Source organism: Manis pentadactyla, chromosome 16, assembly GCF_030020395.1.
Source record: "Manis pentadactyla isolate mManPen7 chromosome 16, mManPen7.hap1, whole genome shotgun sequence".
NCBI classification, from domain to species: domain Eukaryota; kingdom Metazoa; phylum Chordata; class Mammalia; order Pholidota; family Manidae; genus Manis; species Manis pentadactyla.
The window spans coordinates 64,144,818-64,167,517 of record NC_080034.1 but is presented as its reverse complement, the minus strand read 5'-3'; the positions used below and the strand labels follow the sequence as shown (position 1 = coordinate 64,167,517).

The window sequence follows — 22,700 nt, the reverse complement described above, 5'->3', positions numbered from 1 at the left end:
CCCCGGGCTTGTGGGGCCACTGCCACATCTCCCGGCTGTGAGGGGGTCCTCGGGCCTGGCAGGCCCATCGGAGAGCAGACACGCCCACAGCCTCTCAGAGGTGATGCCTGCGTACTGTGGACAGGGAGGCTGGGCCAGACCCAGGCCCAGCGTCAGCTTGGCAGCCAACCACTCGTCTCCCCTGGAATGGCGGCAGACGGTGGCTCAGCACCAGTGTCACGCTGGAGATTGCCCAGTCAGTAGCCAAATTGGCCTTGATAGGTTGGAGCCTGTGCTGCTGAGCTCCACCTCGAACCACGGCCACTCTGCCCATGAGTCCCTTGTGCCACTGCCGGGTTAGCAGTGACAGACTGGTCTGCCTTGCTGTCAAACTGCCCTTCACAGTGGGTGCTCTCCAGTGGAAACTGCACACTCCCTAGTCACCATTCACATCCACCACGGCAGACGCCCTTGTCTGCAGCCCCCCAGGCCCCTGACCAGCCCATTCTGTGCTGCCCCCGGTCAGTGTTCTAGACCTGATCCACCCGCTGCTACTCCAGGTGAGTGACCAGGCGCATCCCCTACTAGGCAGCATTTTCCTTTGTCACTGTCTTTCCGAGCACTGCTGTGAGGCTCCTGTGAAGTTGCTGTCCGCATAGCGGCTTGCCCACCCACACCCTGAGCCAGCCCACCACAAACCAGGCCCACCCAGGGGCCCCGCATGGCTCTGGTGTGAGGAGGTGGTGCTGGGAGAGTGGTGGGGGAGATGGGTCTGGGCCCCCCACTCGTGCTGCTCGCCTGGACCCTTGGGTGTTTTTGCCTGAGCACTGGCCCTGTGCCCCAGTGACCTGGAGGAGCTCGGCTGGACATTACCAAAATGTGGTCATTCGCTGTCCCATGGCCAGGTGCTCTGCCTCTACCTGCGCTCAGTAAGCACTCTGGAATTGTTTTTAAAAGGCATGTGCCTGTCTGCTGAGGACATCACACCTTGGTCCAGAGCCCCAGGGCCTGCGCTGTGACCATCTCTGACATTTGCCACAAGCCCCTCCAGGCATCTCATCCCACCCCTCCCCTGCCGGCTGTGGCTGTTCTGGTGTTTCAGCTGCGCTCAGCCTGGGCCGCCACTTCCCCATGCTTCCAGGAGCCAGTCCAGTAGTGAGGTCCTGCCCACCCGTGTGGCCTGGCTCCGTGTCACACACCCTACAGACTTGGCCTGCGTGCCCTCTCCCAGCCCCCACAGCACATTCTGGCTGGTCTTACAGCTCCTTTGAGAGAGGAGACAGGTCACTAAACCTGGTGGCAGGACAGGAGGTGGGGCAGGATTAAAGCTGGGAAAGACCTTTCCGTTGTCTCCAGGCTCAAGGCCTCTGAGGTTCAGAGCTGGGGAGCATCCGCCTAAAGTTCCCACTGCCAAGTTTGAGAGTCTCATCCTCTTCCCCCTTCCCCACACAGCCCAACAGACCTTCCTTGGGGGTGATTAACCTTGTCTGGAGCTTGGCCACTCTGGCAGTAAGTTCTGGATGTGGTCTGGCCTCTCTGCCTTCTTGTTACCCAGGAGCCCCTCTACTTGCATCAGTGGCAACTGGCAAATACTGTGCTGTCACTGGGAGAGTTTTCAGTGCATGGCCTGCCCTGTGCTGGGTGCTGTGGGAGCTCCATCTAGCTGGTGAGGGGTCATTGCCACCCAGTTGGGGAGCTATCCTGCTCCAAAATCCCTCTCACCACCACTTCCTCCCCATTCCCACCTGTCACAAGTTAGTTTCTTGGTAGCAGAGTCTGAGATGGATTTCCGTGCAGAGGACACAGAGTCAGCATCTGCGGCGAGGTGGGGAGGAGGCAGGATAGGCAGAGAGGGCGCAGGTGGGCTGTGGTGCCACCCTGACAGTGCCGCACCACCCCGTGCGGCCATTCCCTGTGGCAGCCCCGGGACAGAGCCTGTGTGGGGAGGCTGCCCTGGGAGCTCTCCCAGCAGACAGCACTCTCCACAGCTGGGCAGCGAGTGCTTCCTGGGACCCGTCAGGATGGCATATCTATCCATCTCAAGGTGGCACCCCGTGTTTTACTGATAAAGAAGTGGGGTTGCATCCAAGTCCTCTGTCATTTCACCATGCTGCACCCACCTAACAGTCACTAGCTGATTCTGGTGGGGAAGAGTCATTCTCAAGAAAATTACTTTAAATTTATTTTGAGTAATTACTGTAAAATAGATTGTTTCCTCACAGTTACTACTGTTCTGGGAGTAAAGACTCATTATCATCAGTAAAGTCCTTGCAAGGTCATGTTGAGTCATTACTAAGAGAAAAATGAAATAATAGTGACTCCATGCTCTTACATTATAGGATCTAAGCAGATGTCTGATGTAGATGCAGGTACACAGGAAGAGCAGATGGGGAAAATACCTAGCAAATTTGACATTTAAATACATTTTGGACAGACATTTTGGAAGTGGAGTCCTTGGACCAAATGATGGTCAAGGTTGGAGGTCTTAGTCTGCTGTGCTCAGAAAGTTCCAGTTTCCACAGATAGCCTGAAGGTGTTACAAAACAGATGCCTCCTCTCCAGTCAGTTGTATTTTTCCCCACTGGACAAGTCCTGACGTCCCTTTTTGCTTCTCCCTATGACATCCTGCTGCACCTTGAGCAACGGTTCTCAACCAGGGCAGTTTTGCCCCCAACCCCTAGGGATGTGTGGCAGTGTCTGGAGGCTTTTGGTTGTTACATCTGGGGAGATGCTAGTTGGTAGAGGCCAGGGGTGCAGCCCAGCCTCCTACAACTCACAGGACGATCCCCACACCAAAGGGTCCTCCTGCCTGGAGTATCTTTCATGCCCAGTTGAGAAACCCTGCTCTAAAGCAAGAGCAGAGAGCTGAAGTCTCACACCACATGAAGCCTGCCTTTCTGAGCAGTGTTTGACGGAAACCTCTGTACAGGAAGTGAGTGAGTGTTGGGGGTCATAGTGTGACGCTCGCTGAAACCACTAGCCCGAGCTGTGTGGTTCCTTTTGGGAGCTTGTGGGGTGCAGGAGCAATTAGCCCAGGGGAAGGCAAGAACCAGTCTGCTTCTCCCCACATGGTATACACAAAATTCTGCAAGGAGGACAAGCGAAAAATGGATCATGACCCCAGTATTAAAAAAAAGATACAGATTAAACAAGCTGAGTGCTCATCCTTTTCTTGCAGGGGTAGAGATCTTTGGAGCTAAGCTGCAGGGACCAGCTGTGGAAATTAGCTTAGGATCATATAGGTTAGCGGTCCCCAGGGAATATGTGCCGGGTGCCCGCTGTGTGCCAGACACAAAGTCACAGTCCGTCTCCAGGACCTGCCCCGTGAGCCTGTACCTATGCGCAGGAAGTGTCGCAAGTGATGGACACTGAGGGGCCTCAGTTGAGGGGAGCACAAAGCTGAGGGACACAGGCTCCCATTTGTAGCCCTGGCAGCTGTTAGTCCTGCTGGCATGACAGTAGAGAAGTGCCCCATGAATGGCTGATGCCTTGTCACCCTGAGGTGGCCCCTCTGGGGAGTTCAGAAACCAGCACCAGGGACTGTGTGGCAGAGCCGCTGCCCCCTTGATGGCAGGCCTCCCCAATCCCTCCCACCCAAGATGAGCAGCTCCTCACCACACCTCTTAATGTGAGCACTTGGGCTGAACAAAATGAGGTCTCCACTTAAGTCTGGCATTTTTCATTTGTCTGGATAGTTACACTATAAAAGCAGTTGGACGGTTTGGCCACATTAGGTCTTTTTGTGGGTTGCCTACATGTAGTCTGTTGTTCAGTTGATCATCTTGGAACAAAAGGGCAGCTGATAAATGTCTCCATAACCATGTATTTACAAATCTCTTATTTGGGTAGAAGTTAGAAACCAAAATACTGGAAATTGCATGTTTGAGAACATACTTACTCAGATTGAGTATATTTAATCCTACTAATCTTACTAGGGAAATTTTTCTTAGGTTTTATTTGATGACTATAATTGAAACCAACTCATTGGCTAGTCTTACATGGGAAAATGTTAGCAACCTCAAGTCAGTCCCACCATCCATGGTTTTGGGTAAATCTAGAAATGCTCTTCTTTGCCCTGCACAGCCAACCATCTGGAATAGAGAAACTAAGTAGGAAGAGAATCTCCAGTGGCAACAGGTAGGGAGCTGGCCAGGCTCTGAAAGGAGGAAGGTGGGCTGTTCACTGACTAGAGAGAGGGTTGTTCCTGGAGGCTGTTGGCTGGCGCTGGCACAGGCCTGAGAGATCCAGAAAAGGAAATGAGAGACACACAGGAGGGGAGAAAACAGTGATATGGGGATAAGTGACCTCCAGATGGCACCAAATAATGTGCAAAGTGACAGGAGGGCAGAGGGCCCCACGGAAGGGCCAGAGAAGCAACATGCAGTGAGCGCTACCTGAGCTGAGGCCTGTGATTCGAGTTGGTCCTGAGGACATACTTGATGCAGAACTGATTCAGTTGTATGTTATCTTCACTGTATGCTGAGAGTGAAAGAAACAAACTAGGTATAGAAAATTCTGAGCTACCATAGAGCACTTCCCACTAAGCCATCTCATCAGGAACCTCCGTCAGCCCTTCTCCTTGCATTTGGGTCTTCCTTTAGAAGAACTGTCGTAACAGGAAGGGCAAGTCAAACTTCTGAAACCATTGTTTATTTTAGACCTTTCTGCTGAGAAAAGGCTGTTCAGGGGTTTTTTAGAAATCTCCATACTCTCCCGATGCTCACACTTTATCTATGCCTGGCTCAAAAACAGGCTTTGGGAACCAGCATGAGTGGGGAGTGTTAACCTTGCAGTCCTTCCATGGGGACTTGGTTCTCCAGCCATTTTCCAGCCTCCACCCATATGGCAGAAGCAGTGAATCAGCCACAGACACTTGCTTTGCCAACTTTCTTATTTGTGTGCTTGCCAGGCTTTGGATTTCACATGCAGTAAACCGTCTCACATTTATGGGAAGTACATAGGTACAGTCAACTGGGATCTTCAATTTTAAGGCCACTTCACAACAGTGGTTTACCTCTTTGGATAAGGAGGTCACCTACGGAAAGTGTGTTCTGCCTGAGCCCCAGAAGCTTCTTCGTGTCAATCAAAGTCTTCCGGAAGGTTAACTATGCAAGATAAACTACAGACAAGAAATTATCACATCAGAATAGTGTTGAGTTTCTTTTGTCATATATTCTTCCCTTTTCTCCTTATTTTAGCATCTGTGAACCTGTCATTTGAATGAGATAAAAATCCCTATACAGATTACTGGAAGATGGCGGCGTGAGTAGTTCAGAGGAAATCTCCTCCCCAAAACATATATATTTATGAAAATACAATAAATACAACTATTCCTAAAAGAGACACCAGTGGATGCAGTACAACAGCCAGGATACATCTACATCTGCGAGAACTCAGCATCACACAAAGGGGGTAAGATACAATCTGCGGCCAGGCAGGACCCGAACGCTCCCCCGCCCCAAAACCCGGCGGGAAGAAAGGAGTCAGAATAGGGAGGGAATGAAGTCCAGGACTGCTAAACAACCAGCTGTAGAAATCCGGACCCGGAACGCAGACATAAGGTGCATGAGGTGCTGGATATTAGAGAAACAGAAAAGCAAAACCTGTGGGCAGGTCCCTGCAACCGGCGCCCCTGACACAAAAGAAAAGCAAGTGCTTCCAGCAAGTCTTAAAGACACAGGGACCCCATAGCTGGATGAAGTTGTCCTGGCAGCTGGGAATACCAGGGAAACTTAGGCGCCCTCAATGGAGGCAGTGCAGCTCTGAAGCCCCTCACAGGACTAGGCAGCCTGCCAGTCGTTCCTCCAACTGACGCGGACCCGACACACGGGCCCAGCAGCAGGAGAGTGGCCGCACGCCCCGGGGACGGCAGCGCCAGAAGGAACCGAGAGCAGATCCGAGTGCCGCAGGAGAGGCTTGTGCTAGCCCACAGCGGCGCGACCGAACAGCCCGGGCGTGGCTCGTGTGCACCGGCGGCAGTGAAGCCAGAGGAGCCCGGTAGAAGCCTGCACGGAAGAGCCCCACGCGCACCTGCAGTGGAGCCAGAGGGAGCAGGTGTGCTCCCAGCAGCCGACCGGAATCCCAGCCCAAAGCACAGCCACCTGGGCCAGACCCAAAGGCCACTGTTGCTACAGAGCCACCCGGCAGGGTCGCCGCTAGCACGGAAGAGCGCACCTGGCGTGCCTGCCACTCCCCGCAGGGCTCCCCGCTGCACTGACGACACCCCACCCACAGCAGCTTAGGGGACTAACCCGGTGGCTACTCCAGGAGTGCGGGTAACCGTCACAGGCAGCGGAGAAGGGCAAGGCATCCAGAAAGCAGGAAAGGACTTTCTTCTCCCAGCTGACACACCCGCAACCTGCCTAGGCCACTGCTATCACCATGAAAAGGCAAAAAAAAATCTGGTCCAGTCCAAGATAGTTACACCTGAGAAAGGATCTGCAGAGGTAGACCTAACCAGTCTCCCTGAAAAAGAATTCAAAATAAAAATCATAAATGTGCTGACAGAGCTGCAGAGAATATACAAGATCTAAGGGATGAAGTCTGGAGGGAGATTACAGAAGTGAAACAAACTCTGGAAGGATTCATAAACAGAATGGATAAGATGCAAGAGGCCATTGATGGAATAGAAACCAGAGAACAGGAAAGCATAGAAGCTGATGCAGAGAGAGATAAAAGGATCTCCAGGAATGAAACAATATTAAAAGAAATGTGTGACCAATCCAAAAGTAATAATATCCGCATTATAGGGGTACCAGAGGAAGAAGAGAGAGAAAAAGGGATAGAAAGTGTCTTTGAAGAAATACTTGCTGAGAACTTCCCCAAACTGTGGGAGGAAATAGTTGCTCAGAGTACAGAGGCACACACAACTCCCAAGAGATGGGATCCAAAGAGGACAACACCAAGACACATAATAATTAAAATGGCAAAGATCGAGGACAAGGACAGAGTATTAAAGGCAGCTAGAGAGAGTAAAAAGGTCACCTACAAAGGAAAACCCATCAGGCTATCATCAGACTTCTCAACAGAAACCTTACAGGCCAGAAGAGAATGGCATGATATACTTAATGCAATGAAACAGAAGGGCATTGAACCAAGGATACTGTATCCAGCACGATTATCATTTAAATATTAAGGAGGGATTAAACAATTCCCAGACAGGCAAAAGTTGAGGGAATTTGCCTCCCACAAACCACCTCTACAGGGTATCTTAGAGGGACTGCTCTAGATGGGAGCACTCCTAAAAAGAGCACAGAACAAAACACCCAACATATGAAGAATGGAGGAAGAGGAAAAAGAAGGGAAAGAAATAATCATCAGACTGTGTTTATAATAGCTCAGTAAGCGAGTGAGGTCAGACAGTAAGGTATTAAACAAACTAACCTTGAACCTTTGGTAACCACAAATCTAAAGCCTGCAATGGCAATAAGTACATATCTTTCAATTATCACCCTCAATGTAAATGGACTGAATGCACCAATCAAAAGACACAGAGTAATAGAATGGATAAAAAAGCAAGACCCATCTATATGCTGCTTACAAGAGACTCACCTCAAACCCAAAGACATGCACAGATTAAAAGTCAAGGGATGGAGAAAGATATTTCATGCAAACAACAGAGAGAAAAAAGCAGGTGTTGCGATACTAGTATCAGACAAAATAGACTTCAAAATGAAGAAAGTAACAAGAGATAAAGAAGGACATTACATAATGATAAAGGGCTCATTCCAACAAGAGGATATAACCATTATAAACATATATGTACCCAATACAGGAGCACCAACATATGTGAAAAAAATACTAACAGAATTAAAGGAGGAAATAGAATGTAATGCATTCATTTTGGGAGACTTTAAAACACCACTCACTCCAAAGGACAGATCCACCAGACAGAAAATAAGTAAAGACACAGAGGCACTGAACAACACAGTAGAACAGATGGACCTAGTAGACATCTACAGAACTCTACATCCAAAAGCAACAGGATACACATTCTTCTCAAGTGCACATGGAACATTCTCCAGTATAGACCACATACTAGGCCACAAAAAGAACCTCTGTAATTTCCAAAAGATTAAAATCCTACCAACCAACTTTTCAGACCACAAAGGTATAAAACTAGAAATAAATTGTACAAAGAAAGCAAAAAGGATCACAAACACATGGAGGCTTAACAACATGCTCCTAAATAATCAGTGGATCAATGACCAAATTAAAATGGAGATCCAGCAATATATGGAAACAAATGACAATAACAACACAAAGCCCCAACTTCTGTGGGACACAGCAAAAGCAGTCTTAAGAGGAAAGTAAATAGCAATCCAGCATATTTAAAGAAGGAAGAACAATCCCAAATGAATAGTCTAATGTCACAATTATCGAAATTGGAAAAAGAAGAACAAATGAGGCCTAAGGTCAGCAGACGGAGGGATATAATAAAGATCAGAGAAGAAATAAATAAAATTGAGAAGAATAAAACAATCAAAAAAAATCAATGAAACCAAGAGCTGGTTCTTCGAGAAAATAAACAAAATAGATAAGCCTCTAGCCAGACTTATTAAGAGAAAAAGAGAGTCAACACACATCAACAGAATCAGAAACGAGAAAGGAAAAATTACGACGGACCCCGCAGAAATACAAATTATTAGAGAATACTATGAAAACCTATATGCTAACAAGCTGGAAAACCTAGGAGAAACGGACAACTTCCTAGAAAAATACAACCTTCCAAGACTGACCCAGAAAGAAACACAAAATCTAAACAGACCAATTACCAGCAACGAAATTGAATCAGTAATCAAAAAACTACCAAAGAACAAAACCCCCGGGCCACATGGATTTACCTCAGAATTTTATCAGACATACAGAGAAGACATAACACCCATTCTCCTTAAAGTTTTCCAAAAAATAGAAGAGGAGAGAATACTCCCAAACTCATTCTATGAAGCCAACATCACCCTAATACCAAAACCAGGCAAAGACCCCACCAAAAAAGAAAATTACAGACCAATAACCCTGATAAACGTAGATGCAAAAATACTCAACAAAATATTAGCAAATTGAATTCAAAAATACATCAGAAGGATCATATACCATGACCAAGTGGGATTCATCCCAGGGATGCAAGGATGGTACAACATTCGAAAATCCATCAACATCATCCACCACATCAATAAAAAGAAGGACAAAACCACATGATCATCTCCATAGATGCTGAAAAAGCATTTGACAAAATTCAACATCCATTCATGATAAAAACTCTCAACAAAATGGGCATAGAGAGCAAGTACCTCAACATAATAAAGGCCATATATGATCAACCCACAGCTAACATCATACTGAACAGCGAGAGGCTGAAACCTTTTCCTCTGAGATCGGGAATAAGACAGGGATGCCCACGCTCCCCACTGTTATTCAACATAGTACTGGAGGTCCTAGTCACAGCAATCAGACAAAACAAAGAAATATAAGGAATCCACATTGGTAAAGAAGAAGTCAAACTGTCATTAATTGCAGATGACATGATATTGTACAAAAGAAACCCTAAAGACTCCACTGCAAAACTACTAGAACTAATATCAGAATTCAGCAAAGTTGCAGGATACAAAATTAACACACAGAAATCTGTGGCTTTCCTATACACTAACAATGAACTAATAGAAAGAGAAATCAGGAAAATAATTCCATTCACAATAGCATCAAAAAGAATAAAATACATAGGAATAAACCTAACCAAGGAAGTGAAAGACCTATACCCTGAAAACTACAAGACACTCTTAAGAGAAATTAAAGAGGTCACTAACAAATGGAAACATCCCATGCTCGTGGCTAGGAAGAATTAATATTGTCAAAATGGCCATCCTGCCCAAAGCAATATACAGATTTGATGCAATCCCTATCAAATTACCAACAGCATTCTTCAATGAACTGGAATAGTCCAAAATTCATATGGAACCGTCAAAGACCCCGAATAGCCAAAGCAATCCTGAGAAGGAAGAATAAAGGGGGGGGGGAATCTCGCTCCCCAACTTCAAGCTCTACTACAAAGCCACAGTAATCAAGACAATTTGGTACTGGCACAAGAACAGAGCCACAGACCAGTGGAACAGAATAGAGACTCCAGACATTAACCCAAACATATATGGGCTATTCATATACAATAAGGGAGCCATGGACATACAATGGGGAAATGACAGTCTCTTCAACAGATGGTGCTGGCAAAACTGGACAGCTACATGTAAGAGAATGAAACTGGATCACTGTCTAACCCCATACACAAAAGTAAACTCCAAATGGATCAAAGACCTGAATGTAAGTCATGAAACCGTAAAACTCTTAGAAAAAAACATAGGCAAAAATCTCATGGACATAAACATGAGTGACTTCTTCATGAACATATCTCCCTGGACAAGGGAAACAAAGGCAAAAATGAACAAGTGGGGCTATATCAAGCTGAAAATCTTCTGTACAGCAAAGGACACCATCAATAGAACAAAAAGGTATCCTATATTATGGGAGAACATATTCATAAATGACAGATCCGATAAAGGATTGACATCCAAAATATATAAAGAGCTCACATGCCTCAACAAACAAAAAGCAAATAATCCAATTAAAAAATGGGCAGAGGAGCTGAATCAAGAGTCCTCTAAAGAAGAAATCCAGATGGCCAACAGGCACATGAAAAGATGCTCCACATGGCTAATCATCAAAGAAATGCAAATTAAAACCACAATGAGATATCACCTCATACCAGTAAGGATCGCCATCATCGAAAAGACAAACAACAACAAATGTTGGCAAGGTTGTGGAGAAACGGGAACCCTCCTACACTGCTGGTGGGAATGTAAATTAGTTCAACCATTGTGGAAAGTAGTATGGAGTTTCCTCAGAATGCTCTAAATAGAAATACCATTTGACCCAGGAATTCCACTTCTAGGATTTTACCCTAAGAATGCAGCACACCAGTGTTAAAAAGACAGATGCACCCCTCTGTTTATCGCTGCACTGTTTCCAATAGCCAAGATATGGAAGCAACCTAAATGTCCATCAGTAGATGAATGGATAAAGAAGATGTGGTACATATACCCAATGGAATATTGTTCAGCCATAAGAAGAAAACAAATCCTACCATTTGCAACAACAGGGATGGAGCTAGAGGGTATTATGCTCAGTGAAATAAGCCAAGCAGAGAAAGACAAGTACCAAATGATTTCACTCATATGTGGAGTATAAGAACAAAGGAAAACTGAAGGAACAAAACAGCAGCAGAATCACAGAACCCAAGAACAGACTAACAGTTACCAAAGGGAAAGGGACTAGGGAGGATGGGTGGGAAGGGAGGGATAAGGGCGGGGAAAAAGAAAGGGGGCATTACAATTAGCTTGTATAGTGCGTGGGGGGCACAGGGAGGGCTGTGCAACACAGAGAAGACAAGTAGTGATTTTACAGCATCTTACTACGCAGGTGGACAGTGACTGTGAAGGGGTATGTGGGGGGGACTTGGTGAAGGGGGGAGCCTAGTAAACATAATGTTCTTCATGTAATTGTAGATTAATGATAACAAAATTTTAAAAAATCCCTATACATTGAGAACTTGAAAGTGATGTAGAATCCAGGACAGTTAAAATCAAGTTTATATATACATGTATATAAATATTTAACCAAAAATAAAGTTCTCAGTTACTTTACCAGAAAACTGAGCTTATTCAGGACCAGGAGAGAATTGTAATTCAGGACAAACAAGCTATGTCAAATCCTCAGGCAAGTCGAGAACAATGCGCAGCATAGCTCTTTTATAAAGGATGAGGGTAGGGGCAGTGTTCTAAGCAAAAAGTCTATTGAAGGAAACGAGGAGTCACATGTGTTGTGGCTGCTTATTGGCTGAGTTTTAATGGTCTCCCATTGGCTGGGCTGTTACCTGAGGAAGAAACCTTCATTCTTCCTTTTGGTGGTGGTCGGTCTGCAAATGACCAGGAACAGTGAGCAGGAGAGCTCCGCCTACAGGCCTGTGAGGCCATGTCAGTGAGGTTTCCCTGTGGCCATGTTCACTCTATATATGTGTGTTTTTAAAACAAAACAAACGTTAACTGTCTCCTTGAGTCATGTGAAGTAACTATAGTCAGACCCTCCTAAGCTGACTGCAGTACAACAACAGACCTCAAACTTAGATTTCTTGGTTAAGTCCCTGTGATTCTGTATTACATCATGAAATAAGCATTTTGCATTCTTTTTCTTAAATCCCTGCCCAGTGCATCACTTGTCATGCGTTGACATTGTGCCCTGCAGCGTTGATTCTTAGTGCCGGCTCCAAAACGGGGTGGTCCGGCTGGGCCCAGCAGGGCATGTGGGAGGAGGGGCAACTCCAGGGGAAGTGTATGCCGCATCCCTGCTGGGGCTCCGTGTTTAGACGGAGTTCAGCTACCTTGTTCAACCATTTTGGTTGGAGTTTGAGGGATGGATTTTGGGGGTGGGTCTTCTCTGCCTGCCTCCCATCCCATTTCATGTCAGTGTCAACTCTTCTTTTCAGGCAAATGAAATGTTGCTCAGTGGGCGGAAGCTGACCGCACAGGAGGCGTGTGGCAAAGGCCTGGTCTCGCAGGTGTTCTGGCCCGGGACCTTCACCCAGGAAGTCATGGTTCGCATTAAGGAGCTTGCCTCATGTAATCCCGTTGTACGTGGAACTCATTTTCTTGCATATGTTTACTGTCCCCTTTTCTTCCAGAGAGCTCACACATTGAACACACTTCCTGTGTCCTGCCCCCTGCTCGCAGCTCAGCCTCATCCTGGAAAGGCTAATGGGAGCTGTGCTGTGTGCCAGGCCCCAGACCTGCTCATCTTCCCTTTGTAAATGCACCAGAATTAAAGGAATGCATTTCAATCTGAGATTTACTGATTTTAAAATGTCCTCTAAAAGTGTTTTAAAACAACATATGTATATATATATAGTTCTTTACTGTTTTCAGTGCCCTTTCATATAATCATGTTTCTCTTCCCCTACACCCAACACCAAACCTAAGTTTTTGTTTGAATGTGCAGGATAATATTCAGTCTTCAAACAAAATTGTGTTCAGCAAATTGTAAGGTGAAATATTAACTGATTAACTCCCATCTAAACTATCCCAGACATAACAACCCTCATTATTAAAATTAAATTCTGGTTAGTAAATCCCCTCCACAGGCCTCTCAGAGGTTGCATTGAGCATCCCAAAAGTTGATGTCCAGGTCAGGGGTGCACACTTGCCATGGCAACAGCGTGGGGCCGAGGCTGGTCCTGAAGGAAGAGGGTGGAGGTGGAGGTGGCACAGCTCTTCCTGGTCACAGCTTAATGGGTATTTTGAGGTTGAGCATTTGTCCAGTGTCTAGTGTGAAATGTACTTCATTTATTAGGCCTGATGTGAATCATGAAAAGATGCCTGGTAGCCATTTTATTGACAGGCAATTACTACAGTTGGGTAACTGGTGTTCATAATTTTGGGGGTGAAATGGAGCCAGTGCTTCCAGACACACCACCTAACTGCTGCTGTCTGTCCAGGTGCTTGAGGAGTCCAAAGCCCTCGTGCGCTGCAACATGAAGATGGAGTTGGAGCAGGCCAATGAGAGGGAGTGTGAAGTCCTGAAGAAGATCTGGGGCTCCGCTCAAGGGATGGACTCCATGTTGAAATACCTACAGAGGAAAATCGATGAGTTTTGATTGGCAGGCTTCCTGTGGTGATGCTGGAGTTGTAGAGCAGGACATCTGGGTGCCATGGTGCCCTGCTCCGTCCTCTCAGCCTGAACCAAGTTCACTCTTAGTTCGCTCTTGGAAGCAGGACTTTGAAACATCCACGTTATTTATTATCAAGGAGTTTTTAAGTACTGTAACTTTAAAATAAGTACCTACAAAGCTCCTTTATCCAAACGTCATTATTTTATACTTAATATACACACAAGTGTAGAAGTACAATGGCGAGCTCTAGACTGCTCTTTGAAGCTCTAATTTTTGTTATCTTTAGCTAGTACTGTATAAAAAAGAAAAGTGTGTTTTGCTGTTTTTGGTTTTGGGTGGCAGAAAAGTCTGTAATGTTCGTTTTCCTTATTTTTCCTTCTGTAACACAGAATCTAAAGAGGCTGTTAGCCAGCCTCACCTCCCCTGTCCCAAACAGAGATTCAGAAGATCTTTGTCTCCAAAAAGGTACAAATACCTCAGAGATGGGAAATTCTAAATCAAAAGTAAAACTTACTTTTTAGGATAAGTCTTTGATGAAAAACCCACTGACAAACATACTCCCAAACTAAAGAACCCTGAGGGTTCACACTGAAAAATCAGTCGATTCTTCCTTCTTTTTTAATAAGTCTGGTTCTTACCCAGTTAACATGAAACCACTGTTTGTCTTGAAGAAAGCTTGTTTTGATGTATTAGAGAATCACTCAGCTGAAGTATGAATATGAGTATCTAAGTTAGTCTTAGTGGGTTTTAAATAGTTTTTCTGACCTTTTTGAAAAATAACTACATAAGTGCTTCTTGTTGCTGGGTGAGAAATACTACTTTATATACATACAGTTTTGGTTTTCTATTTGCAGATATTGATGTACTACACCAAAAAAAGTATTTTTATGTTTATAAAGTGTAATTTTTAGTTTCACTTAGAATATATTTTATTTAATAAGTTAAAATTCTTTTGGCACACTATTAAATGCAGAAATTCCTTTTTAAAAAAAAGAACTACCTTATATTCGACATTCAATGTTCCTGGTCTCAGACACTTTCATGTCTACATGATATGCTGATTACAGTATCGTGTTCACGAGTGCCCTGTGTAAATAGACATTCACATTCCTTTCAGGAGTGGGGACTGATTCCTGATTACAGATGCCTATTGTTAGGCTTCTGAGCTTGCAATCATATTGAATGTATGAAGAATGAAATAAAATCAAAACCTTATTTTTGTACAGTTTTGAAGTTTATACTTAGAACCGACCACCTCCCAGCCATGTGGAGAGCTGTACAGTGTGTAAATCTGCCTTTACCTTGGATTGGTTGGTGCAGTATTTTTGCATCTGTGGGACCTACTTTTTCGTTCAGTAGTTTGACTTATATATAAACTGTACAATCTGTAAAGTTTTTATAGAATAAATATTCAGCTGTGAAAACTGGTTAAATAAAACTAATATTTCTTAACACACTTGAAATGTTTCTCTGATAATTCTAAAGTTTCTCACGTTTTTCATGTTTGTAAAATGGGCACATGGACATAAAACTTGTGTACAGTCTAAAGAATAAGGAGCACCTGTGTGATGACACCAAGGGAGGAACTAGAATGACAAACTTTCCCCAAGTCACATCTGCCTGCCCCTGCCCCGGTGACCACGTCCAGAACTTCTTCCCTTTCAAAGATGCATATTCCTAAGATATATTACCAAGTTCTGCCTGTTTTTGAACTTCATATCATACCACATGTGAGCATCTGTAACTTCTTTAATTCACTATTAAGCAAGTTTAAGAGGTGTTTTTTTTAATCTGCGTATGTATAGTATAGTTGTAACTCACTCCTCCACCCAGATCTGCAATGCAGATATTTTCATCCCTGTCTTAATAGGCAAGGAACCTGAAATGTAAAACACTTCACATAAGGGTAGGTAGGACCAGGCTTCCAGCCCAGGTCAGTGCGGCAAAACCAGTATTTTGGCAACTACTCCGTAATGTCTGTTTTCTGGAGTTTACAAATAGGGAGCTAATTTAGTGGGTTCTCCTCAAATTAGGGATCTGATCCCATCATCCTGACTTACTTAGCATTCTCCAAGCCATGTGGGCCACTTCCTCTCCTCTGAAGTAAAACTCAACCATCTTTCCATTTCTGGCTCACGAATCCTACCGTCCTAGGAGGAAGGGGTGGCAGTGTTGGTGAGGGTCTCAGCAGGAAAGGCAGTGTCTCAGATTGGTGGAAGTCTGAATTCAGCTTCAGAGGGGAATTTGACAACATCAAGTATTAAAACCCTGGACCCAGCCCCTCCATTTATAAGGATCATGTTACAGCATATATGAGAATACAGATATATATGCAGTTGGATTCTCCTCAGGGTGTTCCCAACAGTGAAAAGGTGGAAACAATGTAAATGTTTGTTAGTAGGATCTGGGTTAAGTAATTATGCCATGGCCACACAGCTGTTGAAAAAAAAATGAAATATTTATAAATCTTAGGTGAGAAAAGCATGTTAAGAAACAGCTTAAATCAAAAATACCCATTGATGCTTTTAAAAGCTTAAAAGGACCTGTGCAAAAAAATATTCTTACCTACTTACCAAGTCCTCTTTGCTGGTGCTTCCTGGCTCCTGGGTTCAAACCTGCTCAGCCCCTGGGAAGCACAAGTAGAGGGCTGGAGAGTGGGCACCACTCGCCTCTCAGGCCTGGGGCCAGGGCCACACCCCTCCTGGCCTGGGTCTCTCAGCCTGTAGCAGCGATGACAGCCGGCTCTTGCTCTGCGGTATATGCACTACGCGCTGCTCTAAATACAACATGTGCTAGCTTGTGATGTGTCCTGAGGGTACTCATTTTTAAGAATATATACCAGTAATGCATAATCACTATAAAATGAGAGCTCTCAAAAGAATCGTGGTGGGCTGATTTAGTTTCTGATATCCCTGGCAAGACAAGAAATAAGAAGGACCCTGACTTTGGAAGACCTTTGAGGGCAGTGCGTGCCCACCGTGTAAGGGGAGGGAAGTACCTGGAGAGCCATTGGCGAGGCAGTTCACACCACTCCTGTCCACCTGTCGGGAGTGAATGAGGGTGCACAGGGCTGCCAAAGCAGGAGTTCAGAGGGCCGGCAGCGGCCGCCTTGGCCAACTCTCCTTGGGCCACATCACAGACGCTCCAGCGCACGTGTATATCACTTACTCGCACTAGTGTGAAGAGATGTTAAAACTTGTCCAAAGGAAGGAAATTGTGCACGATGCAGGAGAACTGGCACCTACAAAATAGAGACACACATCTATCTTGTAAGGGACAGCCCGAGGACACAGGGCTCTGTCTGCACTGCTCCCCACAAATCCCAGTCCAGCTAGCCCATCTGGTGACCTCTCCATTACTGACCTTTCTATCCTGTAACTAATTTTCCCCCAAACCTTGCCATCCTCTTGAGTACACTCTACTGCTTCCAGAACATGCCGGGGGAGCCCTGCCCTCCACAGGGCCTTAGGCCCTGGAGTAAAGCCCAGAACTTGAGAGTGGGAGAGGATCTGCAACACTGCATGTGCCTCACTAGACATGAGGAAACAGGCCCAGAGGGGCCTGGTGACCCTTCCCATTCTCATGCAGGCTGTAAGTAGCTGGCACCCAGGAGCTGCCAGTGCTCTCACACTCCACTGCTCTACCCTCCTCAACACCTTCTCTTGCCAAAATCAGATTGAGATGAAAACTGGTTCCAGGTAATGTAGAGCAAAGTGGGTATCAAACTTGGTTGCACATTAGAACCACCTGGAGCTTTGAGAACTCACTCCCTTGGCTGCACAAGAAACCAGATAAATGAACAACCTCTGGGTTGAGATCCAAGCATCTGGATTATTTGATCCAGGACAAGTGGCTTGTCTGTGCCGGGAGTGGATATGGGCAGGAGGGTGTCCAGAAGACTCCAGTCCATTCTGGCACCCCATGGGCCTAGGATTCTGTGGATGGCAGCGGTGGGGCAGTCAGGCAAAGTAGATGGTTTAAGGATGCTTCGTGGCTAAGGACTCAGGCCTTTTTCAGGTGGAGGAAGAACATATCAGATAATTTTGATATGCTACAAACTAGTTCTGCATCTGGAGGACCTGGACCAGGCCACCAAGCTCTTGCAATACCAGCATTTAGAAATAAATGCTCTCACTACTTGGCAACAAGAGAAGGGCCCACTGTATTCCAGGAAACTCCTTCCTGCCCTCTGAGGAACATTCTGGCAATGCCTCTGAAGATGCAGACAAAACATGCTTGGGTAAAAATGGCACTGGGTCATTTGAACATTGATTTAAAAGGTACTTTTTTGGTAGGGTAGAAAACTGCAGTATTTCAAAGTTAATAGCCAACCTTATAATCTTAGAGCCACATTCTATTCTTAGATGACTGACAAATTGTTTAATACAAACATCTGTAAAAGTAAAAGCTAAGGTCTTACGAATTTTTTAACTAATTCCTATTTTCCCAGACTTCCCATTGTATTTTAAAACTGGGAGCTCTGCTCTCTACAGACTATATATATATATATATATGGATAGAACAACTAGAATATCTACCAGAAAATAGAACACTTGAACATTGTAAGCTATGTAAGTACCTAGACTTAGCATGGTGATCATTTTTTTCCACTTTAAGAAACTAGAAAAAGAAGAGCAAACTAATCCCACAGCAATCAGAAAGAAGGAAATAAAAAAGATTAGCAGAAATAAGTGAAATGGAGAATATATAAAGAAAATCAAGGAAACAAAAGCAATTGTATGCCAACAAATTAGATAAGCTACATGAGATGGGCTAATTCCTAGGAAAACACAAACTACTGAAACTGACACTAGAAGAAATAGAAAACCTGAATACACCTATGACAAGTAAAGAGACTGACTCAGTAATCAGATGACTTCTCACTAAGAAAATCCCAGGGCCAAAGGGTTTCATTAGTGAATTCTATCAAATGTTTAAAAAGGGATTCATACAAATCCTTTACAAATGCTTCCAAAATGCAGAAGAGGAAGGGACACTTTCTAATTTATGAGGTCACTATAACCCTTACACCAAAACTACGCAAAGACGTCACAAGAAAACAAAATGATAGATCAATATCTCTTACTAATGTAGATGCAAAAATCCTCAACAAAATAGCACCATAGAAAAATTATACACTATGATCAAGTGGGATTTATCCCAGCAAGTTTGGTTTAACATACAAAAATTAATATAATGTACCAAATTGATAAAGGATAAAACCACATGATGATCTCAGTAAATGTAGGAAAAGCATTTGAAAAATCCAACAGCCATCACAATAAAAACACTCAACAAGCACTTACCATAGAAGGGAATTTCCTCAATTTGATAAGAGCATCTGTGAAAACCCGCAGTTAACATTATACTTAATGATGCAGTTGAAAGCCTTCACCCTAAAATCAGGAACATGACAGATACTTGCTCTTGCCATTTCTATTCAACATCGTACTGATGGCTCTACAAAAGACAAGAAAATTAGACAAGAAAAAGAAAGAAAAGGCATCCAGATTGTAGAGGAAGAAGTAAAACTATTTGCAGATAACATGATATTAATATATAGAAAATGCTAAAACACACAAAAAAACAATTAGAATTAATAAGTTCAGTAATATTGCAGGATACAAGATCAATATACAAAAATCAGTTGTATTTCTATACTAGCAATAAACAATCTGAAAATGAAATTAAGAAAACAATTCCATTTACAATAGACTCAAAAAGAATAAAATGCTCAGAAATAAATTAACCAAAGAAGTGCAAGACTTCTGCACTAGAAACTACAAAACATTGCTGAGAGAAATTAAAGACCTAAATAATGAGAAGACATTCATGGATTAGAAGACTTAACATTGTTAAATTGGCAAATCAAAATTTATCTACAGATTCACTGAAATCCCTGTCAAAATTCTGACTGCCTTTCTTTTTGCAGAAACGGACAATTTAGTCCTAAAATTTATGCAGAAATGCAATGTACCAGAATAGTCAATTCAATCTTGAAAGTGAACACAAAGTTGGAGAGCTCACATGTCCCAATTTCAAAACTTACGACAAAACTACAGCAATTAAGACAGTGTGATAGTGGCATAAAAACAGGTATTTGGATCAGTGGAACAGAATTGAGAGCCCAGCAATAAACCCATACATCTATCATCTGTTTTCCGTAAGAAATCAATTTTCCACAAGAGTGCCAAGACCATTCAATGTAAGACCTACAACTGTAAAACTTTTAGAAGAAAACATAAGTGTAACTTCATGGTCTTGGATAAGGCAACAATTTTTTAGATATGACACTAAAAGCCCAGATAACCAAAGAAAAGAACTAACTGAACTTCATAGAAAGTTTTTTAACTTTGTAAAATTCAAACACTACCAAGAAAGTGAAAAGACAACTCATATAATGGAGAAAGTATTTGCAAATTATATATGCAATATGGGTTAGTGTCCAAAATACATTTAAAAATTTTTACAATTCAACAATGAAAAGACAACCCAATTTTTATAAGACAAAGGACTAAATAGCCATTTCTCCAAAGATACAAAAATAACCAATGAGAACATGAACAGATGTCAATATGATTAATCATTAGGAAATGAAAATCAAAACCACAATGAGATACCACTTTACACCATTAGGATGGCTCTAATGGAAAATAACAAAGTTGATGAAAATATGGAGAAATTGAATCTTCCTACATTGCTAGTAGCAATGTAAATTGGTACAGTCACAATACAAAACAGCTTGGCAGTTCCACAAATGTTAGACTAGATAAGTCTGCAATTCTACTGCTAGTTATACACCCAAGGGAACTGAAAACAACACTCAAATACTTGTGCACAAATATTCATAACATCATTATTTGTAATAGTCAAAAAGTGGAAGCAACTCAAATGTCCATCAACTGATGGGTAAAATAATGAACTGTTATTTGGCCATAAAAAAGGAACAAATTACTGATACATGCTATAACATGGTTGAACCATGAAAACATAAAACCTATGAAAGCAGAAGTAGTCAACCCAAAAGGTCACATGTTATGTGATTCCATTTACATGAGATGTCCAGAACAGATAAATCCACAGAAACAGAAAGTAGAGTAGTGGTTGCCAGGGACCTGTGGGGTGGGGGGAGGCTGGGGCATTAGGGTGGGGGCAAGGAATGAGAAGTGAGTTCTAACAAGTGCAGGGGTTTATTTGGGGTTGATGAAAATGTTCTGGAATTAGTGGTGATGTTTGTACAACCCTATGAATATCCTGAAAAACATTGCATATTATGCTTTAAAATGGTTAGTTTTATGGTATTTGAATTATATCTCAATTTTTTTGAAAGTGTATAGCCTCTAAGCTAACATGGGAGAAAATGGAAAAATGCTTAACTGATCCAAAATAAGTAAGAAAGGAACAAATAATGAACACAGTTGATATGATGGATTTTATCTCAAAATACTATTATAAACATTAAATGAAAATAGACTGAATATTTGTGTGAGAAGATCTAGATATACATATATGCTGGTTCCAAAAACTACATCAAAAAGAGAAAAGTTGAAAGCAAAAAGGTAGTAAATAGATACCATGCAAATACTAACCAAAAAAAATACTGCCATAGCTGTATTAATATCAAAATATCTATTAAAGAAAAAAAGCATGTTAGAAAAAAGTATTACTTCATAATGACAGCAGACTGAGTTCTACTGAAGGATAAAACGATTCCAATTTGTGTATCCTGCCTAACTTATTCTCAAAATATGTAAAGCAAAAATCAATAGCTCTGCTACAGGAAACAGACAAGTGCAAAACCATGAAGGGAGATTTGGGCATTACTCAGTGATTAATAAGCTCTGACCCTCTAGACCTTCTGTGGGGTCGCAGGATTTAACAGTCATGTAACTGACTTCCAGTTGCTTTGCTTTTGCAAGCTCCCGAGTGTGAGCGTGGTAGGCTCCCAGGGATCCCCACCTTCCGATGTTCATACCCCCATGGAATCCCCTCCTCATCAGTGTGGGATGGACCGCGGGGCTTGTTTTTAACACACAGAATGTGGCAAATGTGATGGGGTGTCACTTCTGAAGTCCGGCTGTGAAGCCCGTGAGTTCTGTGTTGTGCACACTGCTTCTCATTCCGCTTCTGCTCGCTCACTGAGGGGAAGCCAGCTGCCGTGTCCTGAGGGCCCTAAGGGGAGGCTCACGGCCGCGGGACTGAGCGTGATTTCCACCGACAGCCGGTGAGACGCTGAGGCCCTCGGGTGAACAACCCAGGAGCCGCCAGTCCAGTGTGTGCCAGTGCCCACGTGCACGAGCTTGGACAAAATCCTTCCCCCATCAAGCCATGAGAAGGCTGAAGCCTGGTCCACACCTTCACTACAGCCGGTGAGAGACCCCCGCCAGAGAACCCGGCTGAGCTAACCTGGATCTGTGGTCCAGAAACTGAGATAAAAGATGCTGCTGTTTAAGCCACTAAGTTTTGTAGTAATTTGTTATGCAGCAGTAGAGAATTAATAGACTCAGAATGATCAGTCTCACAGCTCACTTTGGTATTTGATAAATATATAGGTAATAGATATATATCTATGTATAAACATAGAGATGGATGACAGATGACAGATATAGATAGATGATAGGTAGGTAGATAGATAATGATATAGATGATAGATATAGATAGACAATAGATAGATAGATATAGATAGATAGATGATAGATAGATGATAGATAGAAATAGATACATAGATGATAGATAGATAGATAGATAGATGGTAGATAGATGGGGTCTAAGCCAAAATTTTCATTTTAGCATCCTGTTTATTCTCTGCATTTAAATATCCCTTTACAAGGGATTGGATACATAAATGTATTTATGATCATACAATGGAATTCTTAAACACTTGCAACCCCTAGCAAGTGTTGGAGCAGGTATTTGACCACAGCCAAATCTCACCCAAGAGCAGCGTTCTCTCCCTCACTGCCCCCTGGGCTCTGCAGCCCCCTGGGTCCTGGTGTCTGTAACAAGCAAGAGG

The 22,700-nt window shown here is 43.6% G+C and overlaps 1 protein-coding gene across 3 annotated transcripts in view; it reads left to right on the top strand.

Moving 5' to 3' along the window:
- The window catches only part of CDYL (chromodomain Y like), a 277,641-nt gene extending 262,498 nt beyond the window's left edge, over positions 1–15,143 (top strand). For all 3 annotated transcript variants that reach the window (XM_036929813.2, XM_036929812.2, XM_036929814.2), the window contains exons 6-7: positions 12,509–12,652; positions 13,514–15,143. In XM_036929813.2, the coding sequence (XP_036785708.1) occupies positions 12,509–12,652; positions 13,514–13,672 (303 nt within the window). In that variant the 3' untranslated portion in view covers positions 13,673–15,143. The remainder of the gene's footprint in view (positions 1–12,508; positions 12,653–13,513) is intronic.
- Positions 15,144–22,700: the final 7,557 nt, after the last annotated feature.